The 11,749-nt window shown below is 49.2% G+C and overlaps 1 protein-coding gene across 1 annotated transcript; it reads right to left on the reverse strand.

Moving 5' to 3' along the window:
- Nucleotides 1-1,211: 1,211 nt before the first annotated feature.
- Nucleotides 1,212-8,698, reverse strand: TRIM7 (tripartite motif containing 7). The gene is made up of 7 exons (XM_054294900.1): nt 8,267-8,698; nt 7,618-7,713; nt 6,246-6,476; nt 5,011-5,033; nt 4,408-4,523; nt 3,855-3,890; nt 1,212-1,888 (listed from the first exon to the last, which is right to left on the reverse strand). Exons 1-7 carry the CDS (start codon nt 8,681-8,683, stop codon nt 1,371-1,373), a joined length of 1,437 nt encoding a protein of 478 aa, XP_054150875.1. The 5' UTR covers nt 8,684-8,698; the 3' UTR covers nt 1,212-1,370.
- Nucleotides 8,699-11,749: the final 3,051 nt, after the last annotated feature.

Raw genomic sequence — 11,749 nt, forward strand, 5'->3', positions numbered from 1 at the left:
CATAGTTATACAAATATATATTAATACCTTCTTTATTTCCTTCTTTTTTTCTTTTATATTATATTATATTATATTATATTATATTATATTATATTATGTTATTTTTATTTTAAATAACTTATTTTAAAACGTTTTATTTCCCAAACATGGGCTAAGAATAATGCGGGCAGTTCCAAACCAAATCAAACACAATTTCAACAACAGAAATTTGAATCTTGGGTAGGAACCAACCCAACAGCTGAAAATTTTGGTAATTTCTGTTTTTTCCCTTCTCAAACCACCCAGGAAATGTTGTCCTGATCAAATAAAGCTACCTCCCATTTGCCCCAAGTGTGTAATTTCTGAAACATTTTTTTTTTTTAAAGGCTCCAGATTTGACCAACCCCATACCCTTTACCAAGACTTCAGGCAACAAGACACTGATTATTATTTTTTTAAAGCTGCTTTTTTTTTCTTTTTCTTTTTTTTTTTTGGCAAAACCAGAGGGGATGAAGCAAATGCAAGTTCAGCATCAGCTCCTTGGCAGAGACCGAGGGTTTCCAGGGGAAAAAAACCCACAAATAATGAGGATAAACAGGTGATTTTGCTGAGAACCTGAGGGAACACGAGACTGAGCACCTAAATCCACGCAAGGCGTGAGATCCACGAGGGAAATTTTGTGAATGTCCTGTCCACGGAAAAGCCTCAGCGTGGGAGCACCAGAAGGACAAATGTGGGTCTTGCTCAGGTCCAGTAGGACAACCATCACTAAAAAAAAAACCAAAAAAGCACCTTTTAACCTTTTCCAGAGGAGCTGTGGGTGGAAAACCAGGGAGAGCAGACAAAGCCACACAGGCTCCTCCACAGTGGTGGACAGTGGTCACCTGAGGCTGCTCAGACAATTCTCACAACACCCAAAAAACAGCTTTTGGGGGAAAATTATTTCCCTGGGTGGGAGAAGGAACGAGGAAATTTCTGACTTGATTTTTTTTTTAATTTCTGTTTGTCTCTGTGGTTGTTGACCACAATCCTTGATTTGGTGACCACAGTCTTTGAGTTGGTGGCCACAGCCTCCAAGCTGGTGACCACAACCTTCCTTTAAGGCCACCACAATTTCTGGGCACTGCTGGACGTCTCTCTGCTCCCACCTGTCCTGAAGACCCTCCCTGTGACACCCTCCCGACCACGTCCCTGCCCACCCCTCAGCCCATGTCCCCCCAAACCAGCCTGATTTGAGTCTTTTTGATCTCACCCAGGAGCCCGGGAGGGAGGGCTGGGAGTGCTCGGGCTCCTGAGCACCAAAATCAGTTGGAAAAGGGGTTCTGGAGATCCTTTTTCTCACTCTGGAGATAGGCACGAGCAGGAAGAGGCTCGTCCCAACCCGCGGCGCCTCAGGGGCACAGCTTGATGTAGGTGACCGTGGAGCAGACCGAGAACAGGGGGAACACCTTCTCCTGGAAGGCCACGTTGAAGGTGAAGATGTGCTGCATGTTCTCGGCGTCGTAGAAGGAAACCTCCTCGCCCTCGTAGTCCAGGTAGACGCGGACGCGGCTCAGCTTGCGGCCGCCCAGGCACAGCGGCGTGCGCTGCGGCGACGTCACGGCCCAGTAGCGGCCCCCGTTCTGCTGCACGGCCCAGATGCCCTCCTCGGGGGAGAACTGAGTCAGCCCCTTCCTCCGGATGGATTCCTTGGCCACGCCGAAGGCCCAGCCGTCCGAGGGCCCCACCTCCACCTCCCAGTAGTGCCGCCCCGACTTGAAGCCCGTGGAGGCCAGGACGCGCGAGTTGGTGTCGAAGCGCTTGGGGTTGTCGGGCAGCTCCTGCTTCCTGCAGCCCATGCGGACGCTCTTGAGGTCAGCCGAGAGGATCAGCAGGTGGTTGGCGGAGTCGGGGTCCAGGGTCAGGTCCTCTATTAGTGGGGACAGATGACAGTCAGGGCTCAGCGAGGGTTTGGGCAGGGAAACGCACGGCTCAGTTTCTGGAGCCCAATAATCCCAGCCTGGAGCTCAGTAATCCCAGCCTGGAGCTCAGTAATCCCAGCCCAAAAACCGCACACCCCACACTGACACCCCCCAAATCCCTCAAGGGGGGCTTTATCTCATGCAGTCTCTGGTGAGAAGTGGGGTGACAAGGCCAACAGGAGAGGAGACAATGCCATAAAAGCACATGCAGATAATTCGCAGTTATCAACAGCAAAGATGATCAAGAATGGCTTTTTCCACATAAATTGATTTTTTTTATCTTGCTTTCCAGTTTATCCACACACAGGTGAGCTCCGCACCCCCCGGCATCACAAATCTCAGAATTTTCACCCCCAAACCACCCCAAAAGCACCCAAATCCTTGTGGGAAGCCACAACCTGAGGGAATCTTTCCACCTGGAGTAGCCCAAAGCAAACATGCAAATGCAGCCTGGTCCCAACAGCTTCTGTTTCCCCTTTTCCAAACTCAGAGGAAGTGACCTCAAATTGTGGTTGTAGTCAGCAAAGTCACCACGAATCCGTGAGACACTTCGGGGGGAGTCTAAAATGGAGCAGGTGCCACACCATAAAAGGCCTTTGTGCTCTCCAAAATTCACAGGTTTGGGTCAGGAATTGGCATAAAAAATTCCCAAAAGAGACACAGTGGGATTGAAAACCTCAGAGCGCTTCGTAGAGGTGTGGAAAGTCAAAACAGGGACAGGGAAAGGCTGGGATCATTTTTCCTTCAAAGCTTAAACCCCAGGTTCCTCCTCAAAAGTGGCCAAAAAATTGCATTTCCTGCATTTCCTGCATCTCCTGCATCTCCTGCATTTCCTGCATCTCCTGCATCTCCTGCATCAGACTGCAAATCCCACCAGCGAACCTGTGGGGAAATGGGATGGAATGAGTCGATTTCATCCATGCCCAAGATTTTTTTTAAAATCTTTATTTATTTAATCTTTTCTTGTTTTAATCTTTTTCTTTTTTGTTTTGTTTTTATTGATTTAAAACACCTTTTAACAGGGTGTTTTCCTTCCTGGGGCATCTCCAGCCCCTGGAATTGTCAGGAATTGTCAGGATTTGGGTCTGAGGTTCAACCACAGCGAGTGACACCTCCGCACATGCACCCACCCCCCTGGGCATGCAGCAAGGGGCCTTTGGCTTTCCACTTGGTTTTTTGTGTTTTCTGCCAAATTTTGGCATTTCCAGAGGTGCCTGGGGGTGCTGTTTGTCAGCAGAATCCTTGGAAAAGGTCCAGCCCATGGGTTGTCCTCATTATAGGTCTCCGGGCTAGAGACCACAGGTTTAAAAGCAAAAACAATGAGATTTTTCTCCTGAAAACGCTGCTCAGGCCACCCTCGCACCAAGGGGGTGTGGATGGGGTTTGCCCCTCAAATTCATGACCTCTCCCATGAAAAGGAGTTAGATTCTTAATTAACTTTAAAAATGAGTTAAATTCTGCACGGATTTAATTGGAATTCTTAAATAACTTCAGGAATTGACCAAATTCTGCTGGGATTTAACCCCTCTGAGGCCTCCATCCCAATTCCCTGGTGGAAGCAGGAGGCCAGCAGAGCAAATTTGGCAAAGTTGTGTCTGGGAGTGGCTTTTTTGGTCTGAAATCTGTGGGTTTGTTAAGTGCAAACAGGCAGAGAGGACCTGGCTGAGCTGTCAGATCCCCGGCGTCAGTTAGAAAAATCGGCTTTGGGCTCTGGAGCTGAGCAGGCAGGATCTGGAAATCATCGAGAGAGAAGAAATTAAGGAAAAAAAAAAGAAAAAAGAAATCTAGAGTGTCTTTTCCTTTTTTTTTTTTTTCTCCTTCCTTTTTTTCCCCCTCACTTTTGGCTTTGCAAAATACAACCACAATTTGAGTCTTTGCTCTGGGTGCTATGTGTGAAATATCATCTTTTTTTACCTTTTTCACCTCTTCCCAGTTCATCCTGCAGGTTTTCTGAAAAGAAGAGAAGAGAGGGACGTGAATGGGGACACAATTATTTGGCTTTTTCTCTCCTAGAGCTTCTCTTTTGGTGCACTTTACCTTTCCAGCTCTCTCAGCACCATCTAGTGGTTTCCTGCAAACCCAGGGTTTGGCTATCTTGAAATTAAATTTTTTATTGCACCAAAACTGATGCTCAAACTCCGATTTTCCCTCCTTTTTTGCCCCATTTTGGTGCCCAGGAGCCCTGGAGCAACCTGGGCACTCCCACCCCGTGCCAGGAAAGGCCAGGGATTTTTTTTATTTTAAATTATTTATTTTTTATTTTCTATTTTCTATTTTTTTATTTTATACTTGATATTTGATGTTTTATATTTTATATTTGATGTTTTATATTTTACATTTTATAATTTATATTTTATATTTTACATTTTACATTTTACATTTTATATGTTATATTTTATATTATTTTTATTTTTATTTCATAAATTTTAAATATATATATTTTTTTAATTTTTTTTTTTCCACTCACCGCGGAATTTCTTCAAGACCTTCTCCAGGAGCACAGTTTTGAGGGAGAAGTTGCAGACGTGCATCTTCATGTCGGTGCAGACAGGGACAGGCTTCTGGCACTTCACCTCATCGCTCCTGCCCAGGGAAAATGGCAAAAAACGAGGAAATTGTGGATATTCCCCCATTTCCAGCCCCATTTTCCACCCATGCTCCTGTCCCATCCCACCCCGAGCACCTTCCTGGGATTTCATCCTCCTTGGGGTGAAAAAATCAGGATTTGGGTGTGGATTTTGGGGTGATGGGGGGGATTTTTTGGGGTGATCCCCTCCCCACCTCCAGCGGCTCCAATTCGATTTTAGAAATCGGTGGTGCCTGTGCTGGGGGAAATGTGTGTGAGCAAATGAGGGAATTTGGAGCTCTTGGTCCCACTTAATCCTTGAAAAAACCCACTGGCCGGAAAAGCACACGGTGAAAAATCAGATTTCCAGGGATCTGGAGGAGATCCAGGGCTCGAAGAGAGCGGGAGGGAAATTCCACCCTGCCCGGGGCACCTGGACGGGGCACAGGGACCTCCGGGCAGGGCTGGAATCCCAAAGGCAGCGGGGAAAGCAGAATTCCTCACCTGCTGATGACGCCCGTCACATCCTGGAAAGGAAAAACAAGAGAGATTGAGCAGTGAGAGCCTGAATGAGGGAGGTGGGACTCCAGGCAGCTCTTCAAAATGCGGTTTATTTCATATAAACTGTGGGTTATTGTACACAAAATGCAGTTTATTGTACAAAAAAATGCACTTTATTGTACACAAAATGCAGTGGAGGCAATTTAAGGTTCGAATACGCTCAATACAGTTATTTTCCCTCAGGCAGGGTGGATAAAGTGATTTTCCCTCAGGCAGGGTGGATTGTGGAGGCAATTTAAGGTTCAATTGAGCTCAATAAAATAAAATTGCAACACCGCAAACCGACAGCAAACCGAGCCATTATTTGCCTGTTCTGCCCTCAAAACCACATTCCAGAGCCCACACGAAGGCAGAGCCACCTCCCAGGGGCTGAAAAAAGGACCCTGCAGCCAGTCCAGAGCTGCTTTTTATAAAAAAAACCCCAACAATTGGCATTTTATTCCCAAGCTGCTTTTTAATAAAAACTGCCAATTGTTTTTCCCAAGCTGCTTTTTTAATAAAATGCCGATTGTTGTTCCTGGGGTGAATTCCCACCCACAGCCAAGCCCTGAAAACTTCTGCAAATATTGACAGCGCCCAGGAGCCAGCCTGGCAGGGAATTTAACCCTGTGCAGGTCTGGGGCAGCTCCCTGGAACAATCCTGGAAAAAAACCTGGGAAAACCTGTGGAAAAATACCCTGGAAAAATCCCTGGAGAAAGTTCTGGGAAAACACAGGAAAAAAATCGGGGAAAAATCCCTGGAAAAACACAGGAAAAAACCCTGGAAAACCTCTGGAAAAACACAGGAGGAAAAAAAATCATTACAGTTGAAGAGAACATGATTTCCCAGGGTGTTCCTCAGCCAGAGAGGGCCTGGGGAACTCAGGCACCTCCTTGCACCACCCACCCACTAAAAGCAGAACAAAAAAAGGACTTTTACCCCCAAAACACCTTTATAGGATCCATAAACACAAACCAAGGGCTTGGAGGTGCTAGTAAAGTTCCAGATAAGTTCATGGAGGAAGAAAAATCATTAAAATCAAAGAGAACATTCTGTTCCTCAGCCAGAGAGGGCTTGGGGCACTCAGGCACCTCCTTGAACCATCCACTCATCAAAAGCAGAATAAAAAAAGGACTTTTACCCCCAAAAAGCCATTGAAAAATGAGGAATGAACCGTGGCCCAGAGCTGGCATCTCACCTTGAGGAACTCCAGCATGGGCTGCTGGATTTTCTCCTCCAGCTCGGCGATGAGCTTGTTGAGCAGCGTGATCTCCCTGGAGAGGTCGGTGATGTTCTCGTTCTGCCTCCGGGAGATGTTCTTCTCCATCTTCTCCAGCTGCCCCAGCAGGATGTGCTCCTGGTCGTGCAGGAACTGCCGCAGCCGCTCGAAGTCCGAGAGCAGCTTCTGCCGCTCGCCCTCGATGGTTTTCTGGGGTAACGCACGGCAAAAAAAAGGAAAAAAGGGGTTTTCAGGAGAGGGGTCTGGAGGTGGAGCTGGAGCTCCAGCCTGGTCAGACTGGGAGTCCTCCTTTGGGAAGGAAATTATGAAAAATGCAAATTATGTGGCTCTACACAGATATTTACTGCATGTATTTTGACACAGATATTTGCTGTATAGTGTTTTGTTGTATTGATCAGTGGTGCTGTATTAACATTTTAATAGTGTGGTAAATGGAGTTTTGTGGTTAAAAGGTAACTTTTGTAGTTAAAACAGGAACTGTGTGTGTGGGATATTTTTTTTTAAGAAAAGAATGAGGTACTGGCACCAGACGGTAGCCACAGGACACCAAAATCTTGCAGAGAAATAGAATTTATTGCTCCATTATCAGAAGAAATGAACTTCTTCCTCCCTAGCTCAGCCCTGAAAATGCCGTTTAGGATTAAGAGGAAGAAGCTGACACTGACCAGACAAAATCCTGTGTTTGAATGGAATTTATGCATCACTAATGAGGTGTATGAATATTCAACAGGCTGCTGTTTTTAAGAGTTAATCCTCTGTTAACGTGGGTCCTTTTTTGGACTTATTTTGGCCAGAAAGAGGCACCCTGACTGTTCATAACTCTTTGGTTTTATTGTCTCATATTGTCCCAATCCAAATTATCCAAATTATTATCACTCTAATTATATTAATTATTTTATAACCATTTTATTACTATTAAACTTTTAAAATTAAAAACCAAGTGACTGGCGTTTCTCACAGTGAGGAATCACAGGGAGCAGCATTCCCGGACAAAAACCTTGGGAAGCAGCGCCAGGGTCTCTCAAAAATCACTTTTCTTGGGGGTTGATGGCCGGGGAGAGGAATTATTTTCACTGGGCTGGGATTTTTCCCCTTCTGCTGCCGCAGGGGTGATGCGCTGAGGAAGAGGAAGGGTGGAGCAGAGCCCCGGGGCCAGCCGAGCTCCCGAGATACTCCAGAGAATTCCGAGATAGTCCAGCACCATCCCCGAGGGCTGCTGAGGCTCTGGCTCATGGTGGCGGGGCAGGAGAATGGGGAAACCTCCCATTTTCCGTTTTGTGGAACACTCACCCCCCTCCAGGCTTCCCCACCACCCCAAACCAGGACCCACCAGCAGCTCCTGAGTTTTTTTATCGTCGTTCACTTTGAACTCCAGCAGCTCCTGCCGCTCCTTCCGCAGGAAATCCAAGCGCGCCTGGATTTTCTCCTGGGAACAACAAAAAAAAGAGGATTTGCCGGTTTTTCGTCCCTCTGCCCGCGGGGTTTGCTCGGTGCCGGGTGGGATGGGGAGGGAGGAAAACTCGGGATGCGCTCGCCGGGAAATCCAGAACCTCCCCAAAAAACAGAAAGGGAGGAAAACTCGGGATGCGCTCGCCGGGAAATCCAGAACCTCCCCAAAAAACAGAAAGGGAGGAAAACTCGGGATGCGCTCGCCGGGAAATCTCCGCGGCGGCCCCAGGACCACCGGAACCTCCCCAAAAAACAGGATCGGAGCGTGCCAGGGGCGAGACGTGCCCTGCTCCCTTCGGCAAAGGTCAGCCCGGCTTTAATCTGCTTGCCTCATCTCTGGACGCTCTCCAGCCCCCAGAGAGTGGCGGCTGTTCGTCTGTCAGTCGCGGCTGTTTGTCTGTCCGCCGCTCCCTCACCCGGCCAGGTGAATCCACCCCAAAAACCCGGGCCAGGTGCGCACACCCAGGCGGGACAGCTCTCCCAGAAGTTTTTGGGCTCGCACGCACGGACGGACGGACGGACGGACGGACCTTGTACTCCTCGGAAGCCTCATCCACGGGCACCACGGCGTGCGGGCGGTGCTCGCGGGACCGGTCGCACACCACGCAGATGCTCCTGCGGTCGTCCTTGCAGTAGAGCTTGAGCGCCTCGCGGTGCTTGGGGCACAGCCCGTCCTCCTCCGCTCCCTTGGCCCCGCGCTGCGCGAACTGGCTGATGATCTCGGACATGTTCGCCAGCTGCCGGTTGGGGCGGAAATTTTTGTTCTGGAAGACCTCGCGGCACTGCGGGCACGGGAAATCCATCTCCAGGTCCTTCCAGCTCTTGACGATGCACGCCCGGCAGAAGTTGTGGCCGCACTCGATGGACACGGGGTCCTTGAAGAACTCCAGGCACACGGAGCAGGTGGCCTCGTCCTGGAGGTTGCCGGGCAGGAACACGGCGGCCATGGCCTCTCTCCTGCGGGCAGGAAGGGTTTCAGCGCGGCTGGAAGGGCAGCGCTGGCACCCGGCCCCGGGGGCGGTGCTGGGCGCGGAGCGCGGCCGCTGCCCCCGGGGTCACTCCCGCCGTGTCCGGTTTCGCCAGCCCGGGGACCGGACCTCGGCTCTGGGGGGCGCGCAGGAAAGCGGGGACGCTCCCCAGAAATCCTGACCTTCCTGGCTTTTTTTGGGTGTTATTTTAGTTTTTTTCCTTTTTTTTTCTTTTTTTGCTTGGGTGTTTTTGTGGTTTTTTGTTCGTTGGTTTGGGTTTGGTTTTTTTTTTCAGCAGGGAGGTAGTAAGACGATCCCCTTTTGGGATCTTTTTGGGATCCAAAAATTCCCCAAAACCTTTGGGGATCCCCTCCCGTTCGGGGGTGCCCTGGATGGAGCTGATTTATGGCCGAGCCGGTGCCGAATCCGAGCCCTGGGGCCGGCGGGGAGCAGCTGCTCCAGGCTGAGGTCCAGGAACCATCTGAGCCCTCGTGAAAATCCAGTTTCGGCCCTGAAACTCCAGCGGGGGACTCAGATGACCTGGTTGAGCTCCAGGGCTCATCGGGGGCCATAAAAAGCAACAGGAGAAAGGGAATACAGGAGGATGCAGAGCCCTTATCGAGATCTGTGCGTGAGTTTCCCAAATCCATAAAGATCAAGCTCAGGACTGGAGTCCTGCACCTCAAAATAAAACAGCCTTGGCCTTCGGGAAATATTTTGTGCAGGTTTGGAGGCCGTGGGAATGGTAATTAGAATAAATATTAATTTTTTTTTTTTTTTTTTTTTTTTTCCACTTTTCCACCGAGTTCTTGTCAGGGCAAACCGGGACAGGAGGGAGCGATGGTCACCTGGTTACTGAGGGGGTTCAAATTACCGCAGACTGGGAAATGTGGGATCCTCTGGAGAGCGATTTGTCTCCTCCTAATGAGGACCTGAAATCAGACCCAGTGATCCGTAAATTCTGATTTGAAAGCCAGCCCTTGCTGATCCAAAACCTCCGAGTCGGGATTTTGGCCCCATCTGGAGCTGTGGGGGAGATAAATCCCAGTTCCAGAGGTTCTGCTGGAGGAATTAATGAGCAAAACCAGAGCTGGAATTGTCCTGCAGAGCTTTGCCACCTGTGTTTATCTGCCCCTTCTCGTGTATTTATAGAATTTTATATTTTTATGTATTTATATGTAAAAATATCACTTCCTGTGGAAGGGGAATTCACGCTCTCCCACCTTCTGTATATAATTTTATAATTGTATGTATGGATATATATTTATATCAGTATTTATACATATTTATATCACTCCCTATGAAGGGGAATTCACTGCCTCCTACCTCTCGTATATAATTTTATATTTGTATATATTTTTATATGTTTATATCAGTATTTATATATATTTATATCACTCCCTGTGGAAAGGGAATTTGCCCTCTCCCACCTCCGGTCTCTTTCGATCTGTAAATAAACACCAGAGGGACAAGGGACAGAGGGACAAGGGACAGAGGGACAGAGGAACAGAGGGACAGGCAGACACGCGACAGAGGCACAGGCGCATCCCCAGCCCTCCCCGTGTCCCCGCGTACCTCGGAGCGGACGCGTCGGGCCGGGGCTCCCTCCCGAGCCGCCCCGGTCCCGGCGGGGTTTGGCCCGGCACGGCCCGGGACGCGGCCAGCTGCGCCGCCAGCCGCGTGGCCGCGGGGTCCCAGCGGGACGGGGTCCGCGGCAGCCGCTGCTCCGGGCAGCGCCGGTGGAGCCCGGCCGCGGCCGCCGCCGCCTCGGACATGGCTGGGGCTGCGGCTCCTCGGTGCCCCATTTGTCCCCTCTTGTCACCGCCACCCCCTCCCGTGTCACTTACCATTCCCTGCCCTCCCCCATCGCTGCCATCCTGGGCACCCACCGAGGATTTTCCCTCCTCCTCCTCCTCCTCCTCCTCTTCTTCCTCCTCCTTCCCGGCTCCGCCGCTCCGCTCCGTGCCAAAGTTGTCGGTGCCAAAGTTTCTCGCGTTTCCATCCACCTGTCCCCAAGGCCGGAGCTTCTCCGCGGGCTTTTTAACTCTTTCCAGGAACCTCATCCCTCCTTCCAGGGGGAAGGGACAAAAGGTTTGCATCCCTCTTGCCAATAAGGTGAAAAAAATATTAATCTCGCTGGGCAAATTTGGGGGCAAAAGGGCAGGGGCGTCTCCTGTGGGGCGTGTCCCACCTGCCACAGGTGCGTTCGTCAGGTAGGAAGAGCCTGGGAGACCCAAAGAGGGAGGAGGAGGGGGGAAATGAAATGTAAATACATCCATAAATATATGGCTTGATTGATGGATATCCAAAAATATCCGTAAATACATGGATTGGTTGATTGATACCCAAAAAGATCCGTAACTATATGGGTTAATTGATGGATATCCAAAAATATCTGTAAATATATGGATTAATTGACGGTTATAAAAACATATCCGTAAATATATGGATTAATTAATGTCTACTGGACACACACACCCCCCCTTTATTTCCCCTGGCTCCCAGCTGATGCTCCTCTCCCAAAATTCCCAGCCCTGCCCTGGAGGGAAAATAAACAAAACCCAGGATGAGAGCAGGGGGAAGCTCCTTGGCTCGCCCTTGGGCTTTGGGTGTCGGGACCGTGTTCGGGGCCGCCAGCTGCTCCCAGACCATCGGGAATGCCGAGCGCGGAGAGCTGGAAACAGGGACACGAGCCAGATCCAGCCCTGCCAGTGCTGAGCCTGAGGGTTTATTTTAGAGCTGAGACTAAATCAGGGCCCATTTGAAAGCGAAAATATTAACAGTACTGAACTGTGTGGGCTAGATTTTTTTTATGGTAATGTCTTTTTTCATAAGTATTTGAGCATGAATAGTTGGCTTGCAAATCAATAAAAATGTTGACAGGTACAGGAAGGAAAGGAAAAGAAAACCAGAAATGGAATGTCATGTGTTTCTGTAAGACTCGCTGTGGAAATTTAGATCAAATAAAAAAAACAGTGAACACTAATTTTGGGCTTACGCTTTCTACTCAACAGCTTCATCAGGTGAGAGTTTTGCAGAATTTTT

The sequence above is a fragment of the Melozone crissalis genome, unplaced genomic scaffold, assembly GCF_028551555.1.
Source record: "Melozone crissalis strain CALT ecotype California unplaced genomic scaffold, PUWL_Pcris_2 ptg000367l_1, whole genome shotgun sequence".
Classification (NCBI taxonomy): Eukaryota; Metazoa; Chordata; class Aves; order Passeriformes; family Passerellidae; genus Melozone; species Melozone crissalis.